The sequence below is a fragment of the Apostichopus japonicus genome, chromosome 17 (genome assembly GCF_037975245.1).
Source record: "Apostichopus japonicus isolate 1M-3 chromosome 17, ASM3797524v1, whole genome shotgun sequence".
Classification (NCBI taxonomy): Eukaryota; Metazoa; Echinodermata; class Holothuroidea; order Aspidochirotida; family Stichopodidae; genus Apostichopus; species Apostichopus japonicus.
Window position 1 is genome coordinate 3,671,396 of NC_092577.1, and position 27,503 is coordinate 3,698,898.

Genomic DNA, 27,503 nt, shown 5'->3' on the forward strand with positions numbered 1-27,503 from the left:
AAGGGAACAGGTCTTATCTTTTAGTGGCTGATAATATCGCCCCTTAAAGAGAAGGGATTATAAACTTATAGTAGCCAGTTTTTCGTTTTTACGTATAAGTATATACTTAACTCTATCGCAAATTTTACAAAACTACCAGCCTAAAGGGATGGTGAGAAACGAGGACCCGAGAACAGATTTGGAATGGTTGGCAGGGAGGGGGAGGGGAGGGGGGAGGGGTTGCAGGAGTCAGGAGCCATGTTTACTTGTGTATTAATATTGCCGTTATTGTATGTCTATTAACCTAGAACCAATCTCCTTATTCTCACTCGCTAGTTATTGTATGTCTATTAACCTAGAACCAATCTGTCTATTCTCACTCGCTAGTTATTGTACGTCTATTAACCTAGAACCAGTCTCCTTATTCTCACTCGCTAGTTATAATATGTATATTTACCTAGAAACAATCTCCCAATTCTCACTCGCTTTATCACTTAATACTGTTGATTCCTGAATCAGGTTTTAGGTTTAAAATACGATTTGTCTCTTAAAAAAATGAATAATTTCAGTACTCAACCGAAAACGGTTTTTCTTTATTACGAAACCAAAGATAAAATAAGATGTATAAATCAGGGAAGTTTGTTGAGTGAATTCATAACTGAATGGATGAGATTTGCTTAACGCCCACCATCCTTCTTACGCACACCATCCTCCTTACGCCCACCATCCTCATTACGCCCCACTACTTTGCCCTTCCGTTCGATGCAAAATAAGAATGATAAAGGTATATGATAATACATATAATATTTTTTCGATTCTTTTAATCACAAATCCTAGATGTTTATCTGGTCATGTAAATTTACGTCCAACGCAATACATATTCATTGTTCTTGTTACTCGTTCAAAGAAATCGGAAAATATACAGTGACGCGCGCAAAGGGGGCATAGGTCCCCCTCCCCCATTCATCCTCTCCCCCACCATCGTCAGTCTAGGATATTGTACATTCAATCGGGAAAGAAAAAGACCACGCCTCCGGGCCCAGGACTCCTGATAGGGCGTAGATCGAGGCAGATGTGCAGGTGCTACCCCCCTCCTCTCAACCTCAAAAAGACAATTCAAAATGAACTAATAGCCCATTGTGCGTTTAGAACTACCACTCTACAGCCAGATACGATGGGGTAGCTTCTCAGGGAGGGGTCAGCAACCCCTCTATGGCCAGATCTAATGAGGCAGCCTCCCAGGGAGGGTTCAGCAACCCCTCTATGGCCAGATCTGATGGGGCAGCCTCCCAGAGAGGGATCAGCAACCCCTCTAGGGCTAGATCTGATGAGGCAGTCTTCCAGGGAGGTGTCAGCAACCCCTCTACGGCCAGATCTGATGAGACAGCCTCCCAGAGAGGGTTCAGCAACCCCTCTAGGGCTAGATCTGATGGGACAGCTTCCCAGGGAGAGGTCAGCAACCCCTCTATGGCCTCTATTCCTTGAAGAAAACTATCTCGTCTTTGCCTAGTTGTTCCTTCTATTCATTGACATATCCCTCTGTTCATTACCCTGGTAGTCTTAGTAATCCCTATCTCTAAATAAAACTCGAAAGGCCCATTCCATTCCATTGCACCCAACTCCCCCCCTCCCCTCGTTCCCGCCTCCCATGTATTTGTTTACTGGGATCTGTTCTTTAGCCAACGAAATGTCAAACTATAAATCTTATATACATGAAAGTATGGTCATTCGTACAGTGTGTCTAACCACATCAATTCAAACCTGTACATACATATTTGGCCCAATATACGTACGTATTGCTCTGTTCAAACTGTAATCAAAGTTATATTGCTTAATAAGATTAGGTTTCAAGAGTAAAGATGTCTCTAAGTTGATACTTTTAGTGTATGTTACGTTCGTTGTTAGTCTGGTCGTGTGTGCACGTAATCAAGTTATATTATGTATTTCATATTACATAGGTTCGTATATATATCTATATATATATATATATATATATATCTGCATATATATATATTAATATATCTATATACATATTTTATTTAATCAAATATTTTACTTAATCAAATATTTTAATTAAAATATTGTAATTATAATATTTTAATTAATATATCTATATACATACATACAAGAGCGAGACAAGGACTCAAAGTTAAAAAAATATATCATCCATCTATCCATCCATCCGTATGTCCGTCCGTCCACTTTGTATCACGTTACATATATATAAATTGATCTGCTCTTAGTGCCAACAACAATGCGTTTTTTGACAGGATCAATTGTCACACACTGTACATTCAGATCTGCTGGCCAGTTTCTGATGACGTCACCAATATTGATGAAGATACGAATATCGTAAATACCGATTTCATTAGGATTGCAAACTGTTGCTCCTTTGTCACGAGATACAGAGCAACAGTACCGTGTCGTGTCTCTCTGCTGATGTTTTCCGATCCTGCATTTGTAATTTTCCTTTTCTATTAAAGCAGCTTTTTGCGGCCAATTCTATGATTTGCTCAACCTCATTGATCCCACGCTGCCATAACGACATACATTGCTGCTTATCTATTCAAATCTAACTTCAAATGGTGGAATAAAAGTTATAACTTTGAACGTTGTTTATCTCGAAGAGATTTTCCGTTAGGATCGCAATAAACCCCGCCCATAATATGAATATTTAAATTCTATGAACGACATTTCAATAGACCCTCGCTGTAGATTGCAGGTTTGAGCTGTACTAGTGACTTTTCCAACTGAATTCCTTTACTAGTCTTGGCAAATTGATTACGTAACACACAGGCTGACGTTCCAGGGGCACTGACGAAATATAAACAGCAGTCTTATTAAAGGGCGGATTTGCAAAAGATCTAGTTTAAGCAACGGCTCATAAATCACTGGGAAACCTGTTCTGCGAAAGTGCTGACAAAAATTGCTAAGTTGTTCTTGCAAACGTATTTTTCCCTGACGACACTTTAGTAAAAAACGTTTCATTAAGTGTTGTGTAGCCACGATTTTGCGATGTAACATTAGCTATTCCATTTTTATTAACACCTTACAGTTACTTCATACAATCAATGTTAAATTATGTTCAAAGAGACTTTTTGTGAAAATAGAAGTTAGAACTAATTTCTCCCAATCCTCTGTAGAAACTGTCGTTATGTGTTTCAAATGATCGTTTACTTCTTCTGCAAGAAGTTGCTCTCCGCTTTGGCTATATTTAACTACATAACACTTTTCAACATAGGGAAGTGATGAATACAAAATATAGATATGCCCGCTAACGTCTGTGGTAACCCCTCGTGGCCACCAACTATCATCGGGCTTTGTAAACGTAAGAACCCGCTCACATACTTTCTCATCAAAGTTCATTGAGACCAAAAATGCCTTCTTGACAACTTGATCACAAATCAGAAGAAATTTTCCATACACTTTCATCACTTTGGGCCAACTGATCTCCTGAGGTAATGTCATTTGGAAACGATATTCCAAGTTATCGTCAAATACGTATACTATTCTGCTGTTTTCCATTCCAACAATAATCAGACTACGGAGGGCGTCTGCAGCAACGCAAGACAATGGCATATCAGGTGTGTGACCTGGCACAATGTCATGTATACTCTTTTCCTTGTAGCTGCTCTCTAAAATATTTAAAATTCCAATTTCATGATGACACCTTACTGTAGCAACTCTGTAGTCTGACAAAGAATCACAATAACACCAAGCGCTTCCATCAGTCGAGTCGGAAATTTTCAAAGTCTTATTCGTTAATAATCCTGCTTTCAAATCGACGGAGATGATATATGACGTACGCCTTGTTGTGTCACCTGTAATGAAAACGGTCCCATTTTTGCAACCGGCAATGTCGTTGATACACCATTGACCATCATCATAACCCGGTAAACTAAGACTTTCCCGTCTCGTGAACGATAACGTCCTATACCTGTGATCCATATTAAAAGCAAACAGTAAACACAGAGATGCCTATCGGCTTAAAAGTGACAACAAATTTGGTAACAGGTTGAGATTGTTAAAATAGGATGTTTTCTTTGTATAAACTTCGTATGGTGGATGATGTAAAAGGCAATGCGATGTAGGAAAGAGATCATTCATCCAATGAAAGTCAATGAAACTAATGGCACTATAGTCGACGATTACATTTTACTTTTCCAGTTGTTCCAAATAAATACGATACTTAGCTTGCTTATCAAAATAGACAATCCATTTGTGGAATTTCCTTAGTAAAAATCCATCTTTATGTCATTTTAAAACAGAAACTCGAATCGTCACGATTTCACAGACCATCTTGTGTGCAGTAATCTATCGATTTATTTTAATATTAGCTATAGAATAGATGTATGGCTCACGACCGTTGTATGCTACGTCAATAGAAAATTGCACACTACACCGGTACTGGTAAGCTTCGACGCATCCTTCCCAAATTCAAATAAATAAATGTTAACACGCCTTGCTCGCTCTATGTTCTCTGAAGTTCAAAGTATATACTTACACAAACATGTAAAGAACTGTTTCAAGTATTGTCAAAAGAAAATGGGTTTCACACAATGGAGTTCAATCATTATTGCAGCAATAGGGGAATCCCCAATAACTATTTCGACTACATATAGGACAGACGGCGTTCCAAGTAAGTAAATATCATGTGAAAATCAATAGTTGGCTATTGCAAAGTGGTGCCGCCATACATACATTGTACAGTTTGGAAGCAACTCTCTGCGGTGATATTATATATGATACAATAAATCTATATAGTATGGAAGTTTACCTTACATTGTATATAGTCTTTGTAATGATCTCGTACTGTTATTATTGTAAGGATTACATATTACAGAAATTCTGACTCAATAAGCTTACTAAAGTTATCAATGAGAACTAATCAGAATTGAGCTGGACTTGGAAAGTAAATATTATAGTTTGTTGGTTTCTGTTCTGAAGTATGGCGTCTTATAACACTTCAAAACATACAATGATCTATACGCAAGCGTACAGGCCTCAATCCAACACAACCGAACGTTGGCCCGATTCCTGGCCAATCTCATATCGCGATCAGTGATTTCTCAGCACCAAGAGCCAAAAGAGAAGCTATCCTTCTTCAATACTTCAGTAAGTAGGAAGACCCAAAGCTTGATATATTTCGTCATATGGATGACTTTGCTCAATCCAAAGAAACGTCAAACGAAAACTCCAACAGCAGCAAGCTTTGTAGAATCAACGTCAGCAGTTTGAAACCGAGAACTATGTCTGTAACAGAATGACAGGGACAAAATGAGTAGATCAAGTCAAAAACAGATAATTTAGACCATAATGTAACAATGTCGATTAAAACGAATATACATCTCCTCTTCCGTCGATTGTCACCTAGTCTACGTTTTTTCTTATGGCCCCAAATCTTTATTTCTGCGCACCATTATCCCAAAAGATTAGTCCATCAACTTCAGACACAATATAGTAACCACCTCTGATTGTTTTACGCTTTACACAAATATTTGTGCTACTCGGATATGAATCTATTGGTTCATATGTAATTGGCGCCATCATTTTCTATGTTGATCATTGTGGATGACTGTGTTTACTTGTTTTACATACGTCGATTATTGATATAAAGGGCGAAGAATGATCTTTAACTGCTTATGACCGAAAGTGTCTTGGCACTGGCGTGCATTCAACTTTTTAACAGCTTTTTTTTCGTAACAGCAACGTTTTTAATGATAAAAAACGTTTCCAAAAGGCATTTGTTTCGAAATGTGTGCACAATTTCGTGACTCAGCAAGGCTTTTAACACCAAGTTTTCAATTCACTGGCGGCTTTAAAACAACTTTAAAACAAACATATTAAACAAAATCTGTACGTACAATACCTTCATAGCAATTGCACCTATACTCTTTTTAGACCACGACATTGCAAATTGTGTCGTTGATATTACCAGTGTGTGGGTATTTCTACAAGACATGTGTATCTTAAAGGATATATAAAGTAACACACCCTGACTTTGTCAATAAGCTGCAAAGTGTATTGCTGTCATGTGCTAAATGCAAGACACATTCATAACATTGATTGACAATTAGAACATTGGTGGACTATTAGAACATTGATGGACTATTAGAACATTGATGGACTATTAGAACATTCATGGACTATTAGAACTTTCATAGACTATTAGAACATTCATGGACTATTAAAACATTCATAGACTATTAGAACATTCATGGACTATTAGAACATTCATGGACTATTAGAACATTCATGGACTATTAGAACATTCATAGACTATTACAACATGTTTAGAGTCGACAGAAGTTAGAGGTACGTCGGTAAAACCTTAATCTGATCTCCTTCAATCATCAATCTGCCACGCCATGCTTTTTTTTTACCCATAACCAAAAAATTACTTAAAACTTACTAAGTTGTACTGAAATATTTTCCCAGTTTTCCAGGTAGACACTAATAATTTTTCTCCTCTTCTGGTGCTCACCGTAGAAATACACGACGCGTCATCGTGCACATGTCTTGTTGCAAGTAAACGTTGTCCATCGCGACTGTATTGTACTAATAGGCGTTTAAATGAACTCATAGTAACTGCTGCCCACAACATGTAGATGAATTCATTTTGGTCAGTGCATACGCCAATGGGCCAACAATTAGAGCTTTTGGTGTTTGGTTTGGCAAACTGGAACATAACCATGCAAGTCGAGCCCGTAATAGAGATAGCGTAAGCTTCCATACCGGTTCTATCACACACTATTAGATTATTGCCGTTTACCGCAATGTCTCTGGGCCATCGAACGGTAGATGGAAGGCTAAGGGCATAACTGTAATTCAATTGGTCATCGAAGACGGAAATATCTCGGCTGTCTTTATAACCAATGAATATGTCATTGTTGGCCTCGTCGACAGTTACACATGATACATCTTGACCAAAAGGCCAAACGCTATCGTTATCCTTTAAGTCCATCTCTGTATATGTGCCATCGCGAATGTCATATAGTCCAATTTCATTATTCCAACAAACTGTTACGACTTTGAACTTTGTCATAAAATCACAATAACGACATTCGAAAGCCAATTCGGATTCAATCTCGTCTTGTCTCAAAGTTGTACCTTTCAAATCGATAACAGTAATGTGTGAATGATCTTGCGAAGACTCACCTGTGACGACAATGGTACCTTCATCATTGCCAGTGATACCGTTAATGCCCCATTGTTTGGAGTGAATCCCATCGACATCAACCTCGTCATCAGCAACCTCACTGATGTCAACATGGGACTTTATATCACAATTCTCAAATTTTGTTATCCTGATTTTCGATAAAACCTTAAAATCAGGAATCTCCCTGTCCATATCTCGCATCAAACTGTCGATCACAGAGCACATCATTGGTATGCACTGGATGTCAGCCCAATCATTTCGGATCGTAAGATGTGCGCTTACAGTCGCTTGAATATTGTTAAGCCTGCTATCAATTGAATCCCAAAAATCTGAAATAGCTTTCATTTCTTCCTGGTTACGCCTTGCATTTATTTCGATTTCTGACACGATACGTTTAAATTCTATCTTGAGGTTAGCAAGTTGATCGAACAGTTTACCTTGTTCTTGGTTATTTTCTGCTTGCAAAGCTTGAAATGCGGTTTCTAATTCCTTCTTCTCCTTTTCACATATTCTATCATACTCCTCATTCAATTCTTGAACTTGTTTCTTTAAACTGAGTTTATCTGTTGATATTTTTCCAAGGCTAAGTACATCTTCCATTTGTACCATTCCTCTGTCAAGTTTATCGACTTCATTGTGTATTTTGCCTTTAACAATTTCTTCCATGCGATCAAATTGGTTTTGAATATGGGATTTTCGTCTTTCAACGACATGCTTTAACTTTTCTGTTGATTTTGTCATTAACGCACGCTTCTTTTGAACCCTTTCAATGTGATTCAACAAATTATCCATCTTTTGATTGATTCGATTTCGTTCTTCTGATGCCAAATAGGGTACGTCATTGCAAAGCTCGTGATCGGCATGCTCCACCAAAGAACATTCTCTACACATAAGATGGTTACCATGACATGTTCTGCAACAAAGTTCTAACATATTTTCGGGATGATCACGGCATCTGGAAATATCTGTTAGTGCAGCCCAATTTGCATTATTCAACTGTCCCGTTTTTAAGTCGTTCATTGATAGTGTACGATGTCGTGACTTAGATGTTGCTCCATGATTATCAAAGCAATTCTGACAAATGAAATCATCACAATTGAAGCAGAAAGCACCAGCATTCTTTATATTTCGACATGACATACACTTCCTTCTTGTATCAATAGCTTTCTTTATTCTGTGCAGTTGAAGTATGTTCTTCATACTGATGTCAACAAGGAGTCCCTCTACTCCATTCTCTGGTAGTGCGTGAACTATTCCACAATCAGGACATTGTAATTTGTTATCCTTTCCATTGATAAGACCCATGAGACAACTGCCACAGTATCGATGAAGACATGATAGAAGCTTTGGTTCCCTTAGCTCATTGAGACAGATGGAGCATATTAGTAAGCTATCATCTGTTTCCAAGAACGGTAACATGGATGTCATCTTTGTAGACCTCGAATGAGCTGGGTCAGGAATGAATGAAAAAACACGTATTCAAACTTTATTAAGTACCAAGGGATCTCAGTGCATAACACGTATACCATGCGATGGAGCATTTCGTATGCCTGCTTAAGTAATTATTAGTCCAAATTCTGCTTCAAATAAAAGCCAACATGATCATGACGTTACTTAGTAATAAGCGAAAACGGTGTCTAATCAGTAGATTATCCACGCTTTGCCATTCAATACTAATCACATTCATATCTAATAAAAGGATTAAGTTCATGGTTTCTTTTTCCATGGGACTACAATGATTGTATCGCTTAATACGTATACCATGCGATGGAGCATTTCGTATGCCTGCTTAAGTAATTATTAGTCCAATTTCTGCTTCAAATAAAAGTCAACATGATAATGACGTTACTCGGTACTAAGCGAATACGGTGTCTAATCAGTAGATTATCAACGCTTCTCCATACAGTAATAATCACATTCATATCTAATAAAAGGATTAAGTTCATGGTTTCTTCTTTCATGGGACTAAAATGATTATTTCGCTTAATACGTATACCACGCGATGGAGCATTTCGTATCCCTGATTGCGTAACTATTAGTCCAAACTCTACTTCAATTAAAAGCCAACATGATAATGACGTTACTTAATAATAAGCGAATACGATGTCTAATCAGTAGATTATCGACGCTTCTCCATACAATACTAATCACATTCACAAATTCTTTACAGCAAGTAATTGAAGAGATATTTCCATTAGCAGATTGCGGAGACATTTGTGAATATCTAATAAAAGGATAAAGTTCATCGTTTCTTCTTTCATGGGAATAAAATGATTATATCGCCATATTAATGGTGCTTTGCAAAGAACAATCTGTAAGATGTTGACCCGATTGGAAGATTTCATATATGTGTTGCCTGTTTAGACTATAGGGACTCTCAATATTGACTTAATACCATCTGCTTGTCTAGTTTATATTGCTTGAGTTTCATTGACTTACGTGTCTCCGCTTCATTTGATGGATAGATGGATGGATGGATGGATTGATGGATGGATGAATGGATCGATAGATGGATGGATGATTGGATAGATAGATATATAAACACGCTATTCTATCGCGTTGCAGCTAGTTATATCTCTTTAAGAAGTACTGCTATCACAGAAATAGTAGTGTTTTCACTTATATGACATATCTCTCTTACAGTGCAGTTGTTGCAACGGTGAAATAACTCTCTATCTAACCTGTTGATAGTTCTTAAGAAACAGAAATATTATAAAGAATGTGCTTGGTTTTTCCTTTTTACATTAACCACTATAGGTAAATATTAACCTATCATTCATATTTTAATATATATTTTTTCTTATTCTGTTCGCTTACATTGAAGCCTTACCTTGACCAAAGTAGGCTTCTTCTACTGCGTATAGTGTCACTCGGGGACAAGTCAAACCTTCTGTATTTGTTGCAAGTGAAACAGGAAGAGTAGACCTAAGTTAGTTCTACTCCTTAATGACAACGTCAACGCCAATGGATGTCACAAAGTTACGATCTCGCGACACTTCCTTATAGCTCTGTAGCTGGCGACAAGTGGATCGTTTCTTTGATGATAAATTTGAGTTACGCACTTGAACTATCTCAAGTTCAAATTGTAAGATATGCAACATCCAACACTTGATTTTAATGGTTAGCAGTTATAGCTACTGAAGAGGCCACCGTGGTTGAAGTAAGCTACTTTAAATGTACTATTGTATTACACCGTTACTTGTGATTTAACTATTTCAACACACAATACGAGACATCCCCTTGTGTAAATCTTAACTATATTTCTGGATATTTGTAGAGATTTCAAATTGGCTCGAAATATTTAAACAAAATATAAATAAAAGGATTTGAATATATTTACTCCATGAGTTGGATTTTCCATGATTTTGTAATTCGTGTTTCTATGTTAGATGTGTAGTAAACTATTGCAACGTCAAATATTGTTTATTTAATTAAAGCTATATTTTGGCAGACGATGAAACACTAATTAAAATGAAATAATATTCCACACCGTCAGTTAAAAAAAACCCATCATTACATTTTGTTCATGACTCGAGTGATGAATGATTGAAAGTATCCTATTTCGATTGACTAATCGTTCCATACTCACTCAAAAGAATCATAGAATGTGATCTGTGATGTCATCATTTGCAACTGTCCTTTAAAGGCTTGACTTTCCTATTTCAATTCTCATCTTGATTTTTCCTTGATTTTTTGCTACTTACTCTAAATTCATCATTTTTTTAAAAAGCATCATTTCTAATATGACTGGCCTTTGTTGATATATGATTTGAATATGATGAAGCGAGACAAAACAATGTTTGATCAATTCCAGATCAATTCTAGATCAATACCAGATGCATTCATACAGTTTTACATATATTATCAAGTCTGCATATAACAAGCCATGTTAGAATTTATTTATAAATCGTTTGGTGAACATACGGGTCATACTGAATACAGAATATCATGTCGTGTAAGGAAGCAATGTAGAACGATCTCGAAACGTCCTAAGGTTTTGTACCAGATTAAGCAATTCAACGGAAGGACAAACAAGTACAAAGAGCACATTTTGAGTCACGCACGCATGTCAGAAGGTCACCCAGCAATCACTCTTCTATATGAAACATAATATGTGCCCAATATACAACCGAGCAATGTCAACAGGTAATAAAAGTTCCTTTTGTTGAATTTGAATCTCGTGGTGTTTGTCAAGGAAACAAGCTAATTCAAACAAACCTGTCTGTCAAGGAATGCTTAAAAAAGAAATATCCCATAAGCAACGAGATATCTGCGTTCGCCCTAGCTGCAGCTGCAGTGTTAGCAGTGTTGGCAGCCATTTAAAGACAGATCACTGCCTGTTTCCTTGTGGGAAACACTTTAACTCAGGATGTTAATGCCCCCCCCCCCCATTCGCCCTAGCTGCGTGGCTTGTACTGCTGACAGCCATGCATCTAACATGCAGATCACTGCACTCAGCAGGTGCTATCCAAGTAATGAAGCGGCAACAGTTATTTCCCCCTCCACCTCCCACCCCTCCAAGATGTAAGTTAAAGTTGACAAAGTACATGTTACCAATATGAGTATCTATAATCTGGCTCTGTGATATGCAAATCACTCGTGGATGGATGATAAGACGGATGTAATAGATGAAACGGATGAAACGCATGGAACGGATGAAATGAATGAAATAAAAGAATGATGAGGATAAAGTGGACGAGGTGAACGAAGTGGACGAAGTGGGCGAAGTGGACGAAGTGGGTGAATGGATGAATAGATGGATTAAATTGCCGAATTACAGTCTGTCTACACTTCTGTCTGACAGTGCGATTTTGATTCTTAAACATGAAAATCTTTTGGTGCTTTAATTGCTGTCAATCTTGCATTAAATTGAAGCAACTCCCAATTCGGCGGAGCCAACATATATTATCAATATCAAATACGACTTAAATATTGAGAGGAAAAAAACGGTTACGATAGATGTTTCATTGCGAAAATTCACCTGATTTTCCGATATATTTCGCAATGTTTCGCAATTCAAGCAATTACTTATAATACAATATTGTAGTGTAGAATTTACACAGAAATGTAAACAAATATATTTCAATTGCGTAGTAGAATGATCTTGGTTTTTTAATATTTACAACCTTAAATATATTTCCAATAATTCCGATTGTTTCAGTTTACATCGATCCACCAGTTGGCCCGGAGAATGCCCGTTGCCAGCAGGATTTTTTCAGCAGTAGCCACCCATGTACAGATTGCTCTTGCAACGAAAGTGGAACAAACTACAAATGTTGTTATTAGTAAGAAAAATTTAATAAATTGTTATGCAATCTTTGTCACTTGTGCCTTAGTCATTTGCTTTAATGTGGCAGTTCTTTTCACCGCACTTAACCTCCATTTTGATATATATATATATATATATATATATATATATATATATATATATATATATATATATATATATATATATATATCGGAATTATTGGTGGCTATATATAAATATATATATATATATGTATATATATATATATTTATATATTTATATATATATATATATATATATATAAATGTATATATATATATGTATATATATATATATATATGTACATATGTATATATAAATAGATAATACTAACCTTTAGGTATTAAAATCGAACAAGACAAACAAAAATGCCGCACTGAATATGCATATTTACATTGAAACCTTGGGAAATATTGAACATGGGATCTATACGTTCTCTTGTTTGCAGAATTTTTATTTTCACTATTTGATAGATTCCGGTCGCTCTTTTCATTGTTCTGACGGTAACTGTGTGTCACTGTGTGTCAGAATCTAAAGACTGACCTAGAGAAAACAAGGCATGGAAAAGGCAAGGCTTGACGACTTATACCATTGTCTAAAAATAAGCGTGCTTACAAATGTCAATTGTGTTTAGGTCAACTACTATATGCACTAAAATAGCACTTATGTAATTTGCTCCCTATTTAGTGGAAAAAACAGAGAACGAAAATCTTATCCTTACCTAATTGTTTACAGTCAAATCAACCAAGAATGCAATAGAGAACATGTTATCAGGATACAAATGTATCTTTAAGTTCCAGCCAACGTAACTGGTGACTCCTCCCCTCCTCTATAAACACGTACGATATAGAACATGCCAAATATGTTATCAATACCGTTCAATACAATATTCTGGAGAATATTGCTACTTAATGATGTCACAATAGTCCCTGTATATGGATAGGTAATATGTGGGTTCACAATTCGTTGCAAGTAGGGTTTCCTAGCTAAATGTTAGGAAGTGAAACTATAGGCCTGTACCGGGAACCATAAGTCGGATTCAGTAACATGAAACGGGTAAATTTAATTATTTTCAGCTACTATTTCTCTTAAATTAGTATGCCATACTTAAACGTTAAAAAAAACTGTGTGGGTGGACTGAAATTTTAAAAAGGCCAAATTTTAATTTGTGGAGTTATAAAACGCCAAACTAACAACACTGTATTGAAGACTACACAATTATTATGAGCATATTGTTATGATGTTAATCCTCTCCGTTGTCTGTGTTCTAACCGACTTATTCTCCTCAAATCGAAGGCTACAATGTTGTACTGTACATCTCGTATATAGTCAGTTGTTTACAGTGTATATATCAGTCCTAAAATGGTTCCATGTTTGGTAATCCACACAACTTCATCGTATTGTTTAATTTGGGTATGCATCACATATTGTAATCGATTCGATCCATATCATATATTTTAGGAACGGGTACTTTCCGCATATGGATAATATCATATTGATTTCTGTTGCGAGTCTCACACTTGTTCAGTATGATCACTCATGAGTATACGTGTTACATATAACAAACGTCATAACACACACGTCATGACACAGGTCATGATAAAACGCCCTGCATTAGACATTAACGATGACATTCTGATGCAGCTTCACTTTGGGTACGTGTATTATGAGATGAGGAGAGGGGAGGGGGGGGGGGTGGTGCTAGGCAGGACTACATGAGTACGAAGTGATAAGCATAAATGACAAGTAATTTCTGAAAGAATTAGGTCTTTCACGGCGGTTAACTTAAGGGGAGGAATACGTGGTTTTCACTTTTCATAAAGGGGTGATCCCAGTGAATGAATATTGATATGGTATACTCTTCGACGACAGACGTAAATCATGACACATCAAGTACGTTTATCTCTGACAGAAGACTGAATTTGAAAGTGAGAAAATAAGGCTTGAAACAGGAAATCAAATATTAATCAATCAAACAATCGTAACAGTGTGACTAGTCTGACCAATTACGTACTACTTTCAGCAACATTAAATCTGGTCGACAATTGTGTTGCTGTAACTTGTTTTGTCAATGGCACACCAGTATGGTAATTTTCAAAACAAATGCCACCCACAATATAGCCAGGGCACGAAATCCAGAAAAAGTGACCCCATTCCCTTACATCGAAAGTGTAACAGTATGGTCTACATTTTCAGGCCATATATTAAAACTCAACCAATACTTGTTAACCGCATAAAGCAAACGATGAAAGATCTCGATAAAATAAGTTGCATATTATTTAATGATATGCACCCATGAACAATTTTATTAGTGACATGTTATTCTCAGCAAAAATGACAACATACCCTTTCTCTTTACAGAAAGTTTGTTCTACATTAGGCCAACCTCATCTTTTCAGCACAAACAATTGTTATTAGTATAGGCCTATATATGTATACCATTCCTGAATATAAGCTTGGACAGAATTGTCGTTGTTGTTTTATCAGTTACAAGGTCATTTAAAACTGGTAATTTCTGAGGAACTGATAGAGATAATGTGTATTAAAATTTCTTAAAGTGTGTAATACCTACGACCAGTTTCTACTGAGACGGAATTATACAGTATATCCTATAAGCACACAAACCCATGCATAACACATGACTGCACAAATGATATCAGTTGACTGGACTGTAGAGAGAAATTGAGATGCGGATGAAATGCACCATGTTAATCCCCAACTATAGACCATGCCCTCTAATCGCCAGGTCGGCAGCTGTTAAAACGCAGCTTCCGCTCACCAGTAAATCATACAATTGTTTCATATAAAAATGGCCTACCCAAGAATTGCATCAGCTATGAGTTTGGATTATATCGGCTATCGAACTCAGATTTTCGGCTACACCTCATCCGTTACTTCGTTTCAGCTTCCATCTGTTGCAACTTTCTAATAGGCATACCCTTAGTATTAATACTCTGTTATTTTTCTTTATCGGGTTTTTTCTTTCATCTCTCCATGTCTTCCGGGATCTTTGAATATTTTGAACTGGAAAATATGTACCTACACATCTTTGTATAAATATTCCTACACCGTTAAGTTCCGTATCAGCTGGGTTTACAAAGCATTAATAGAACTATATCAAACTGTGGCTCAAATCAAACATGTTGGTAATTGTCCAACTGAGAACTGTTAGAGGTAATTCATTATGTTGTCAAGTAGTCGGCTTATGGTCTTATATTTTTAGCCTCGATATGTCCTTTAGAATTTCAAACATTCATATTTGTTGGTAAATTAATACCATATCAAACATATTAACCGATTATTTAATTTTACAGTTGCAATTATCCAATATCTCACACTTTCCTCTTCTTCTAAATTACACAAAATAACATGCAATCAGGCGAACGAACTAATTTGATGTAAATTCTCACTATTTACGTAACCAGGTGATGGCCGCCGCTATTTTTAGAGTTAGAAAAGTTCACAAACCAACGGTGAACTAGCATATCAGCTATGGATTTACAAAGAATAAATGTATCTAATTATGGTTCAAATTAAAACATATCGTTCATTGTCCAACTGAGAACTGTTACTTGTTAGAGGGAAAGATTCATTTGTTGGCAAGTAGTCTGCTTGCATTCTTCTAATTTTAGTCTTTATATAACCTATCGACATTCTGTGGGATGTATATTATACTCAATCCAGCAGTACTAGCAACACATTTGACAGCTTTATTTCACTAACAGACCATACTGGTGGACTTCTCTCATATGAGAAGTGGCTATCAGTACTTTCTCCTCCCCGTTTACATCTAATATCGTCAAGCATACAGTATTCTTATCCACTGGTCTTGTTGTTAGAATCTGTCGGCCATCTTGAATGTACTGTACCAGGATACATCTCTCCTAATCTGAAATGTTGGCTTTCCATAACATGTATATGAACTCGTTCTTGTCTGTGCAGACTTTGAGAGGACACCAGTCACATTTATCAACATCTGGTTTGGAAAATCCATACATCAGCTTACTCTCTGATCCCTCCATAGAGACTGCATAGGCTCCCCTACTACCATAGTCACAGACGAGGAGATTACCTCTATATACAGTGATACCAGTCACAACTTCGATGACATCTGGTAATGTTATGGAGTGAAAGTACTTCAACTGATCAGTAAAAACATAGATATCTCTGCTCTCAGTACCAACAATGATGTGTTTGTTGACAGGATCAGTCGTTACACAATTCAAATACAGATTTGCTGGCCAGTTTCCAATGACGTCACCAACATTCTTCGTGACAAATGAACCTTCACGAATATCATAAATACCGATTTCACCAGGAGTACTAGCTGTTGCAAGTTTGTGTGGAGATAGTAAACAACAGTAGAACCACACTTGTTCTGTTGGTTTTATCCGATGCTGAGTTTCTAAATGTCCTTCCTTATTAAGGAGAGTGATGTGGTTAACTTCTATACTACCACCCGTGATGACAATTTTACCATCCAATGTACTTGTTATATCATCGATGTACCACGTTACATTTTCTTTGAACCCCTTAACTCTAATTACAGACTCTTCGTGTTCACTGATCGTTACGTTATCAAATAGATCTTTCGTCATGTCACCGATCGTAAAATCAGATAAAGATTCTACATCTAGGAACTCTTTTTTCATTTCTTGTATCAGAGGTTCACATGCTTCCCTAATATCAGGTATACACTGAGCATCTATCCACTCGTCTTTAGATGCAAGAATAGATGAAGTCGTGGTTGTAAAGTTCTCGTAACGTTCAATAATCTGCTGACAATGATTTGATAGTTTTTGAAGCTCATCCTTATGTTTCTTTGTACGAATGTAAATATCTAATGACAATTCCTTTAAATTGTCATCTAACCTTTTAAGCTTTCCATCAACCCTTGCCTCGCGTTTATCGCATTTCTCATTAAAATCTAGAGATTCATGATCATATTTTCTTTCTGTTTCCTTTGTGATTTCTTCATATTTCTGTTTCACTTCTCTCAACTCTTTTTCCTCCCTGACACTTATTTGTAGTTTTTCATCATCCATTCTCTTGTTTATGTCCATCAAGCCATTTTCTCTTGCAGTAGTGACTTCTTTCTTATCGTCTTTGAGTTTGTACAATAGTTGTTCGTGTTGGATTTTCAAAGTTTCCGCCTTTTCCGCGATACTTGCAGATAGCTTTCGTAAAATAACCTCAACCTTTCCAGGTAACTCGTATAGTCTACTTTTCAGTATGTTTATTTCAGTCAGTTTCGATTCAAGTAAAATTCTTTCATTACTTGCTAGTTCATTGACTTCATGTAGGTCATGTCCTTTGTGTTTGCTGTAGGTACACGACATACAAACCGGTACATTTCTACATGTGCAACAACACAACTGGGCTTGTTGTTTCACATGAATATGGCACCTTGGGTCTTCCGTAAAGGTTGATAATTCTTCTAAGGTGAGGTTCATTGCTTCCGCGTTTGCTAACTTCAGTATGTGTGGTTGATGATCTTTAAGCATTCTACTGTCCTTGTGATACTTGTAACATTGTTCACATAAAAAGTCTCCACACTTAAAGCAATATGCAAACACCTGCTTTTTCTTTGAACAGCTAATACATTCCTTTAAGTCTCCGTTATTGACAGACTTTTGCAAGTTTAAGAACTCAAGAACGCTCTTCATGTGAAAGTCAGTCTTGAACCCATCCACGCCTTCCTTGGGTATTTTGCAGACTTGCTTACACATTGGACATTTGATTGTTCTCCTTCAATTCATTTAGAGAGGTCGAGGTAGCCATGATCCTTGTTGAATATGTGTATTTGTCTGACAGATCTGTAATTATTATTGTGTGACAAAAAGAAAGACAAAAATAAAATGCGAGAATCAAAGATCAAATCAATCATTTTTAATATAATGTATCTACCCGGTATGAGTTCTATGCTACTACGCCTATGCTGCTACTGTTTGTGTGTTAATAGTTCAATACAATATTCTGAAGCAGAGTTTACTGGTTTTCTGTGACACAACCGGCCATATGTTTGACCAAATCGAGAGAACAAATATAGCCAACTGTATGAAGTTACTGTTATCTTATGACAGTAGAGTTTGCATATGGGTAGGAAATATGTGGGTCATAATTCCTTGGGATCTCTCAGCAAAATTTAAGGATTTTCTGTTCTTTTGAAATGTTACAATGAATTGATCAAAACAATGAATTGATCAGCACGTAGTCCTCAACGCTAGTTATTATGTGCTAGTTATTATTAAATGAAAAAGTAAACAAGCACATCAACTTTAATAATTTGTGTACAATCGGGACTCTTGGTCATTCATGTGGGTATTCTGTAATTAAGCAATTAATTTGATAACGATTACAACATAAGCAATGTACAGTTTGGCAATTGAATAATAATAATAATAATAATAATAATAACAGAGATTTATAATGCGCACATATCCACCCTACAGGGTGCTCAAGGCGCAACATGGAAAAAAGTCAAATAGAACTACTGGAAAGCTTCACGCATAAGGTGAGTTTTAAGGTGTTTCTTGAAAGCTGCAATACTGGTGCATGACTTCAGTTCATATGGTAAAGTGTTCCAAAGGCGTGGGGCGGCAACCCTGAAAGACCTGTCACCCCACAAATGTTTAGACCTGTGTTCCTGGAGGTTAAGCGTGCTGCTTGAACGAAGATTCCGTGACGGAGAGTACAATTGGAGTAATTCTGAAACATACATAGGAGCCATGTTATTAAGTGATTTAAAAACAATGAGTAGAATTTTGTAGATAATCCTATAAGAAATAGGTAGCCAGTGTAGATCTCGTAGTATAGGTGTTATATAAGACGATTTTCTTGACAAAGTTACAATATATAACCGAATATCCGAGGTGTGTCTTGAAACAGGTCTCAATACTATTGACTGTAAGGCTCTATGGTTAGAAGTAACGCTATATCTATTCAATCTTACCTATCATACCATAACGGAGCACTCAAGACATCCCTCAGAGGTGTGACGTCAATTCTGATGAAGCTGTCACATCCATAAAATTCACTAATTTTTCATTGCTTTGGAAATGCAAAATGAGCACAAAATCCTCTTAAAGTTGGTGGGTAATCCACACTAAAACTGGAACTTACCGGTATTATATACAACGTGTATTACCAAACTAGGCACACTGTACAGTAACGTGTAACAGGAAGCACACGAATTACTTAAGTGCAATATTGTATGTGGCGCTATGTACAAATTTGGTTAACTTTGCTCACCTGTAGAAGGGAGGAAGCCATTTGAGTAGAAAAGTTGTCATTAACGAAGCGCAATGCGAATATGTCCGGATTTATTATGTATCTGTTCATACCATTTTCATGATGAGGAAGGGTGCGAGTGAGGAATGGCGAAAATGTCAATAGGAAACTATACCATTTGACATATTCTGAAATTATAATGCTATTAGTACTCGTTTTTATTATTACCTATGTGAGAGTAAATCACGAATTTAACGAATTAAATCTACAAAATTACGAATTTTGGGTCTATTTCCTCCCCTTCCGGTGATTTTGTTTTATTGTGATATTATTGCAAGGTTGGAGTATTTGGAAATAGTATAGTCTTACCATCATGTGCACGATTATTTTTTTTAAGGGGGGGGGGGGTGGCGGGGGGAGACCTGGTGCCTCGACACTTCCCCCTCGGCCCTCTCAACCCCTTGACATGTAACCATAATTTGTATCACTATAAATTGCATGATATTGGGGGTGGGGGCACACAATTTAAAAGCGACCTTTCTTGATAACTAGAAAACAGGACAAGCTACACGAAACAGGCAACTTTAGATCAAAGTTCTATGTTGTTCATGTTGCTGGTACTGTTATGTGGCTGTTGTGTTTCAAAAATCAAATACAAGTTCAAATAGAGTATAAAAAGCCTATGCAAAAAAGGGGAATCGAAAGAAAGTGTGGCTATCTAAACAGGATGGTGATCCAAAATCTCATTTTCGTCCTTGTTATACCGTATATCAAGACAGAAATTATTCACAAAACACTGTTGTTGTTACTAAATCGAAATACGCCACGATCATTTGAACCACCATGTCTCTGAGTTACTCGTCCTGCTTGTCAGTAGGTTGTTGCTACCACCAGGTTTATGACTTCTCTTAACGCCAATCCCAATCCATTAGTTGCTCTAACGCCGCCCCACTCCATCCCTGCCGACAAGTCTATGAGTTACCCAGTACACACATATTCAATAGGGTTCCACCATGTTGCCCATAAATCGAATTATTACCTTTTCCCATGAGTTAGTTTAAGCCCATCACACTAGACCCTTCCTAATCGTACCACAACTCCCACTCCCGCCAGCAACATCCATCTCACTGGCACCCCACCGAAACGCACCGGCACCCCATCTGCACCCCGCTCCCACCTGCACCACAGGTTTAGATTCTGTGCGTGCGTAATGAGTTATAACAAAATTAGATATAGGATAAACTTTATTAAGAGCTAATATTTAACTGAACTCCGAGCTGAATATACCGTCAGAACGTTTCTTTGAGTGCTTGTTAACATCATATGGGACCCTACGGCAACGTATGCTTGCCTCCACCCCCCACCCGACCCCCCTCCCCAACCCCCAATGGAACGCAAATCCTTCTTAAGGTTAGTCATATATTACGATCAAAACCCGTGTAACATCAACTAGTATGAATGTCATTAATAGACCGTTCCATTTATCTATTAGGTTAAGAAATATGAAAATTTCCGTCGAACCTTTAAAACAAAACAAATACGAGATGGATATTGCTTGCTAGAGGGTTTTTTCGGATGGGGCTGGCTTTCTGGCAATATAATTCGTTGTATACTGAATGAGAATTTGATAGTATTGTGAAAGGAGTCTGGACTAAACGTTTTGTACTTTTTGCTGGTATAGGGAGTAACACAACATGGGGAGGGAGTGCTTGAACAAAACCAAGCGTTAAAATAATAACGAGAGAACGACTGTAGTGTTAAACCTCGTTTCTCATACCAGCAACTGCAAAAGTATACATTCCTGCTTTCGTTAATCAGTTACAAAACAATTGGAAATAATAAGCCATAAGCTCGGTAGAGATAGGCTATCATGTTTACCCATGAGACATTTTTCTTTTGAGAATTTTCATAAGAAACTGTATGTATATCTCAGCTGTGCGTGCATGTATACTTGGACTGTCATTTGTTAAGGACTGTTTCCGGTAGGTCATGAATGAGAAAACAATTTTAACCAATTCACTACCTCGAGAGACATCAGTTTGCCCACAAATACCGGCAAATATGGTAGACACGTTTCATCGTCAAACTCTGTCCGCACTTGAATCGTTGATCATATAGCACTTGATTAATTTCAAGGGTCAGGAGATGTGAACGTGCGAAACAACATTTAGCATCGCACTCAACTTTTGCGATGTAACTAATGGCCCCTTTACGTTTACAATATGGATACATAGCATAAAAGCCGAACTCGTCTTAAGATCCATTTCCTGGCGACAAAACCTAGATGTATAGCTGATCATATATCGCAATACATATTTATTGTTCTTGTTACTCGTTCAAAGAAGTCGGAATATATACAGTGACGCCCGCAAAGGGTGACATAGACCCCCCCACCCCTTATTCATCCCTCCCCTACCATCTTCAGTCCAGGATTTTGTACATTCAGTCGAGAAAGAAAAAGACCACGCCTCCGGGCCCAGGACTTTTGATGGGCCGCAGATCGAGGCGGTTGTGAAGGTGCATCCCCCCTGCTCTCAACCTCAAAAAGACAATTCAAAATAAACTAATAGCTCATTGTGCGTATAGAACTAATAACACACCCTATTTATAGTCTGAAAATGCCCAAATATTTGACCTGTAAAACTTCTTTTTTGCGGCTGGTGGAGACACCACAGGACCCCACCCCGTCCATTATAAAACCCTGTATCCGCTTCTGGCTCTATGCCTCTACTATAATTATTTATAAATCATGTGCATGTCACTGACAATAGCTCGTTTTGATATTAACGGCTATGATATATTTCACATCCTGAAAAGAATTTAAGACATAAAGGAACATATAAGTTATGATAGTCATCTCTAACAAATAACAAAGTATTAACAAATAACGAAAGTTAGTACTACATGATTCTTGTCGATAACAAACTTGAGTAACGTAAATGTCGTTTTTTGTAACCTTTACTATACTTCCGAAAAAAATATAAAAAATATATTGTATTAAATATCTGCAGAAATTAATCGCTTTAAATAACTAAAAACTCGCTTAATATAACACCGTGATATTTGGAAAGTCCAACTTTATGGTCTTTCCTTTTTCTTTTCTTTTTCCTTCTCTGTTTTGGTTCCAGATTAACGGCTGTGATATATTTCACATCCTGGAAAGAATTTAAGATATAAATGAAGATATAAGTTATGATAGTCATCTCTAACAAATAACAACTAACAATAACTATTAATAAAGAACCAAAGTTAGTACTACATGATTCTTGTCAATAACAAACTTGGGTAACATAAACGTCGTTTTTGTAACCTTTACTTTACTTTCGAAAAAATATAACAAATATCTTGTTTTCAACATCTGCAAAAATAAATCGCTTTAAATAACTAAAAACTCACATAATACTACACCGTGACATTTGGAAAGTCAATTTTTATAGTCTATTGTTTTTTGTTTGTTTCCTTTTCTGTATTGGTTCCAGATTAACGACTATGATATATTTCACATCCTGGAAAGAATTTAAGAACAAACTTAAGATATAAGTAATGATAGTCATCTATAACAAATAACAAACTATTTACAAAAAACCAAAGTTAGTACTACATGATTCTTGTCGATAACAAACTTCGGTAACATAAACGTCGTTCTTGTAACCTTAACATTGCTTTCGAAAAAAATATAATACATATCTTGTATTCAATATCTACAGAAATGAATCGCTTTAAATAACTAAAAACTCACTTAATATTACACCGTGATATTTAGAAAGTCAATTTTTATTGGTTTTTTTTTTCATTTTTTCATTTTCTGTTTTGGTTCCAGATTAACGGCTATGATATATTTCACATCCTGGAAAGAATTTAAGATGTAAATGAAGATATAAGTTATGATAGTCATCTCTAACAAATAAGAAACTATTAACAAATAACGAAAGTTAGTACTACATGATTCTTGTCGATAACAAACTTGGGTAACATAAACGTCGTTCTCGTAACCTTTACTTTACTTTCGAAAAAATATAACACATATCTTGTATTCAACATCTGCAAAAATAAATCGCTTTAAATAACTAAAAACTCACATAATATTACACCTTGATATTTAGAAAGTCAATTTTTATTGGTTTTTTTTTTTCATTTTTTCATTTTCTGTTTTGGTTCCAGATTAACGGCTATGATATATTTCACATCCTGGAAAGAATTTAAGATGTAAATGAAGATATAAGTTATGATAGTCATCTCTAACAAATAAGAAACTATTAACAAATAACGAAAGTTAGTACTACATGATTCTTGTCGATAACAAACTTGGGTAACATAAACGTCGTTCTCGTAACCTTTACTTTACTTTCGAAAAAATATAACACATATCTTGTATTCAACATCTGCAAAAATAAATCGCTTTAAATAACTAAAAACTCACATAATATTACACCTTGATATTTAGAAAGTCAATTTTTATTGGTTTTTTTTTTTCATTTTTTCATTTTCTGTTTTGGTTCCAGATTAACGGCTATGATATATTTCACATCCTGGAAAGAATTTAAGATGTAAATGAAGATATAAGTTATGATAGTCATCTCTAACAAATAAGAAACTATTAACAAATAACGAAAGTTAGTACTACATGATTCTTGTCGATAACAAACTTGGGTAACATAAACGTCGTTCTCGTAACCTTTACTTTACTTTCGAAAAAATATAACACATATCTTGTATTCAACATCTGCAAAAATAAATCGCTTTAAATAACTAAAAACTCACATAATATTACACCTTGATATTTAGAAAGTCAATTTTTATTGGTTTTTTTTTTTCATTTTTTCATTTTCTGTTTTGGTTCCAGATTAACGGCTATGATATATTTCACATCCTGGAAAGAATTTAAGATGTAAATGAAGATATAAGTTATGATAGTCATCTCTAACAAATAAGAAACTATTAACAAATAACGAAAGTTAGTACTACATGATTCTTGTCGATAACAAACTTGGGTAACATAAACGTCGTTCTCGTAACCTTTACTTTACTTTCGAAAAAATATAACACATATCTTGTATTCAACATCTGCAAAAATAAATCGCTTTAAATAACTAAAAACTCACATAATATTACACCTTGATATTTAGAAAGTCAATTTTTATTGGTTTTTTTTTTCATTTTTTCATTTTCTGTTTTGGTTCCAGATTAACGGCTATGATATATTTCACATCCTGGAAAGAATTTAAGATGTAAATGAAGATATAAGTTATGATAGTCATCTCTAACAAATAAGAAACTATTAACAAATAACGAAAGTTAGTACTACATGATTCTTGTCGATAACAAACTTGGGTAACATAAACGTCGTTCTCGTAACCTTTACTTTACTTTCGAAAAAATATAACACATATCTTGTATTCAACATCTGCAAAAATAAATCGCTTTAAATAACTAAAAACTCACATAATATTACACCTTGATATTTGGAAAGTCAATTTTTATGGTTTTTTTTTTTTTTCATTTTCTGTTTTGGTTCCAGATTAACGGCTATGATATATTTCACATCCTGGAAAGAATTTAAGAACAAAATTAAGATATAAGTAATGATAGTCATCTATAACAAATAAGAAACTATTAACATATAACCAAAGTTAATACTACATGATTCTTGTCGATAACAAACTTGGGTAACATAAACGTCGTTCTCGTAACCTTTACTTTACTTTCGAAAAAATATAACACATATCTTGTATTCAACATCTGCAAAAATAAATCGCTTTAAATAACTAAAAACTCACATAATATTACACCTTGATATTTGGAAAGTCAATTTTTATGGTTTTTTTTTTTTTTCATTTTCTGTTTTGGTTCCAGATTAACGGCTATGATATATTTCACATCCTGGAAAGAATTTAAGAACAAAATTAAGATATAAGTAATGATAGTCATCTATAACAAATAAGAAACTATTAACATATAACCAAAGTTAATACTACATGATTCTTGTCGATAACAAACTTGGGTAACATAAACGTCGTTCTCGTAACCTTTACTTTACTTTCGAAAAAATATAACACATATCTTGTATTCAACATCTGCAAAAATAAATCGCTTTAAATAACTAAAAACTCACATAATATTACACCTTGATATTTAGAAAGTCAATTTTTATGGTCTTTTGTTTTTCGTTTTCTTTCCTTTTCTGTTTTGGTTCCAGATTTACGGCTATGATATATTTCATGTCAGAATTACACACAGCCATTACATAGTTTATGTTGAATACATTTATGGTAGTTTTAGTATGTTTGTCTGTTTCAATTATTGACCCATGCATGTATTGGCAAAGTTTCCGTCGCTGAACTACATTAATTAATACTATACGTTCGTTATTGCCACATGTAAGTGGAATTCCATTTACCTCTTTAAGGGAGTGAAGACTCGCGCACAGATAAACGTCTGATGCCGGTAATCTGACCTGGCTTGGAATGAGGTGTACCAGAAGTGTTAGATACCACCATCGATCCCAGAAAATACACACACAGCTTGCTATTGTCGGCAATTAGACACTAGTGTACAGTCAATACATGTAGCTACGGTCAATCCCCACAACACAGTGTACACATAGCAGAGATGGACATTTCAGGTCCAGATAAAATATAACAAGCTTTCATTGCTGTCTGCATTTTGTAGCGACAAGAAGTTAACTTCAAAAGCAAGCAACGGTAGGTTAACTTTTTGCATTGGGCGGCACGCGGTTTTGGGAGAGTCTTCAATGCCTTTAACACCAGCCTATAACTATACAACTGTATAGCTTTTCGTTTCAAATTGTATAGCTTCTGTTGGTCTTAATACGAGCAGCAGTAGAAAATGAAATGTAACCCGATGTTGTTTGCTTTCTAAAACTGCATATTTTACAGACTATCTAAAGAGATGGTTTTCCCTATTCAGTAAACATTACTGGGTTACTAGATATCCATTTCGGTTCTTTTTTTTTGCAACAAAAGAGCATATTTTTATAGTTAATTTTCAGTTTTAATTTTCGAAAAACAGGGTGCTTTTTAATTAGAATATTGAAATTTCAACAAGAAGAGGAATAGATTAAAAACTTTAGAGTACATTTTACATATAAATTTGACAAAATCAACAATGGTACATTATTTTGCCAAATAAATTTTGCACTTGTAATTTATAGAAATGGTCATTGTTTAGTTAATTTCTTTGTTTTAAAAAACTTGGATGGCACGTGTCATCGCGCCCCTCTCTTCGCCGCCCCTGCTCCTGGAAGTTACCCTAGCCTAGTGTGCCACCGCGCCCTCTCTTTTTCACATCTGCTCTTGGGCAATACCCTAGCCTAGTTTGCCGCCGCGCCCCACTCTTCTCCTGAGTATTGTCCTAGCCTTATCTGCATATACATAAATCACTACGATACTTAATCTAGCAATTAATTCGAAGGGGCAACCTTTTGTACATGGGGTCATCATTTATGAAGTCTGGTATCCTAGCGAGCTGGACAAACAGCAAAACAAGGGTTTCCTCATGTACGGACAACCCAACCCATCTCCTAATGCCATAGTTTTTGGCGGTGACGGTGGGATGAGGATGGGGTGGAGTGTAACCACCGCCCCCAACCCATTAACATGGAAGAGTCGACCTCAGTGACCCAGTACCACACATCCTCACTATTTCGATCTCATTGACCAGGCTTTTGTCTATATGCTTCATGCGATATCACTCCTTTTATTTGTGTTGCTATATCCGGGTCAATTGTATCATTTCTTTCTTGTGGTACTTTTAAGATTACTTGTGGTTATGGCGCTTATGAGTTTAGAATCGCTCCAGTATGTATGAAAAATCAGGTGACCGACTGGA

General features: G+C 36.0%; 3 protein-coding genes across 5 annotated transcripts in view; 1 reads left to right on the forward strand and 2 right to left on the reverse strand.

The window, feature by feature from the left end:
• LOC139984140 (uncharacterized) overlaps positions 1-27,503 on the forward strand; it is a 62,439-nt gene that overhangs the window by 20,532 nt on the left and 14,404 nt on the right. Inside the window, exon 2 of the mRNA XM_071997886.1 lies at positions 12,300-12,423. Coding sequence (XP_071853987.1) covers positions 12,300-12,423 — 124 coding nt within the window. The remainder of the gene's footprint in view (positions 1-12,299; positions 12,424-27,503) is intronic.
• Positions 540-10,124, reverse strand: LOC139984126 (uncharacterized). Of its 3 annotated transcripts, none has more exons than XM_071997849.1 (3): positions 9,969-10,124; positions 7,138-8,586; positions 540-5,232 (listed from the first exon to the last, which is right to left on the reverse strand). In XM_071997849.1, exons 2-3 carry the CDS (start codon positions 8,564-8,566, stop codon positions 5,147-5,149), a joined length of 1,515 nt encoding a protein of 504 aa, XP_071853950.1. In that variant the 5' UTR covers positions 8,567-8,586; positions 9,969-10,124; the 3' UTR covers positions 540-5,146. The 3 variants fall into 3 exon arrangements, with proteins under 3 accessions (XP_071853950.1, XP_071853948.1, XP_071853949.1); XM_071997847.1 differs by having other exon boundaries at positions 6,392-8,586; XM_071997848.1 differs by having other exon boundaries at positions 6,392-8,586; positions 9,956-10,109.
• Positions 15,669-19,611, reverse strand: LOC139984129 (uncharacterized). Its single transcript, XM_071997856.1, has 2 exons — positions 19,378-19,611; positions 15,669-18,241 (listed from the first exon to the last, which is right to left on the reverse strand). The coding sequence occupies exon 2, from the start codon at positions 18,152-18,154 to the stop codon at positions 16,310-16,312; it is 1,845 nt and encodes a 614-aa protein (XP_071853957.1). The 5' UTR covers positions 18,155-18,241; positions 19,378-19,611; the 3' UTR covers positions 15,669-16,309.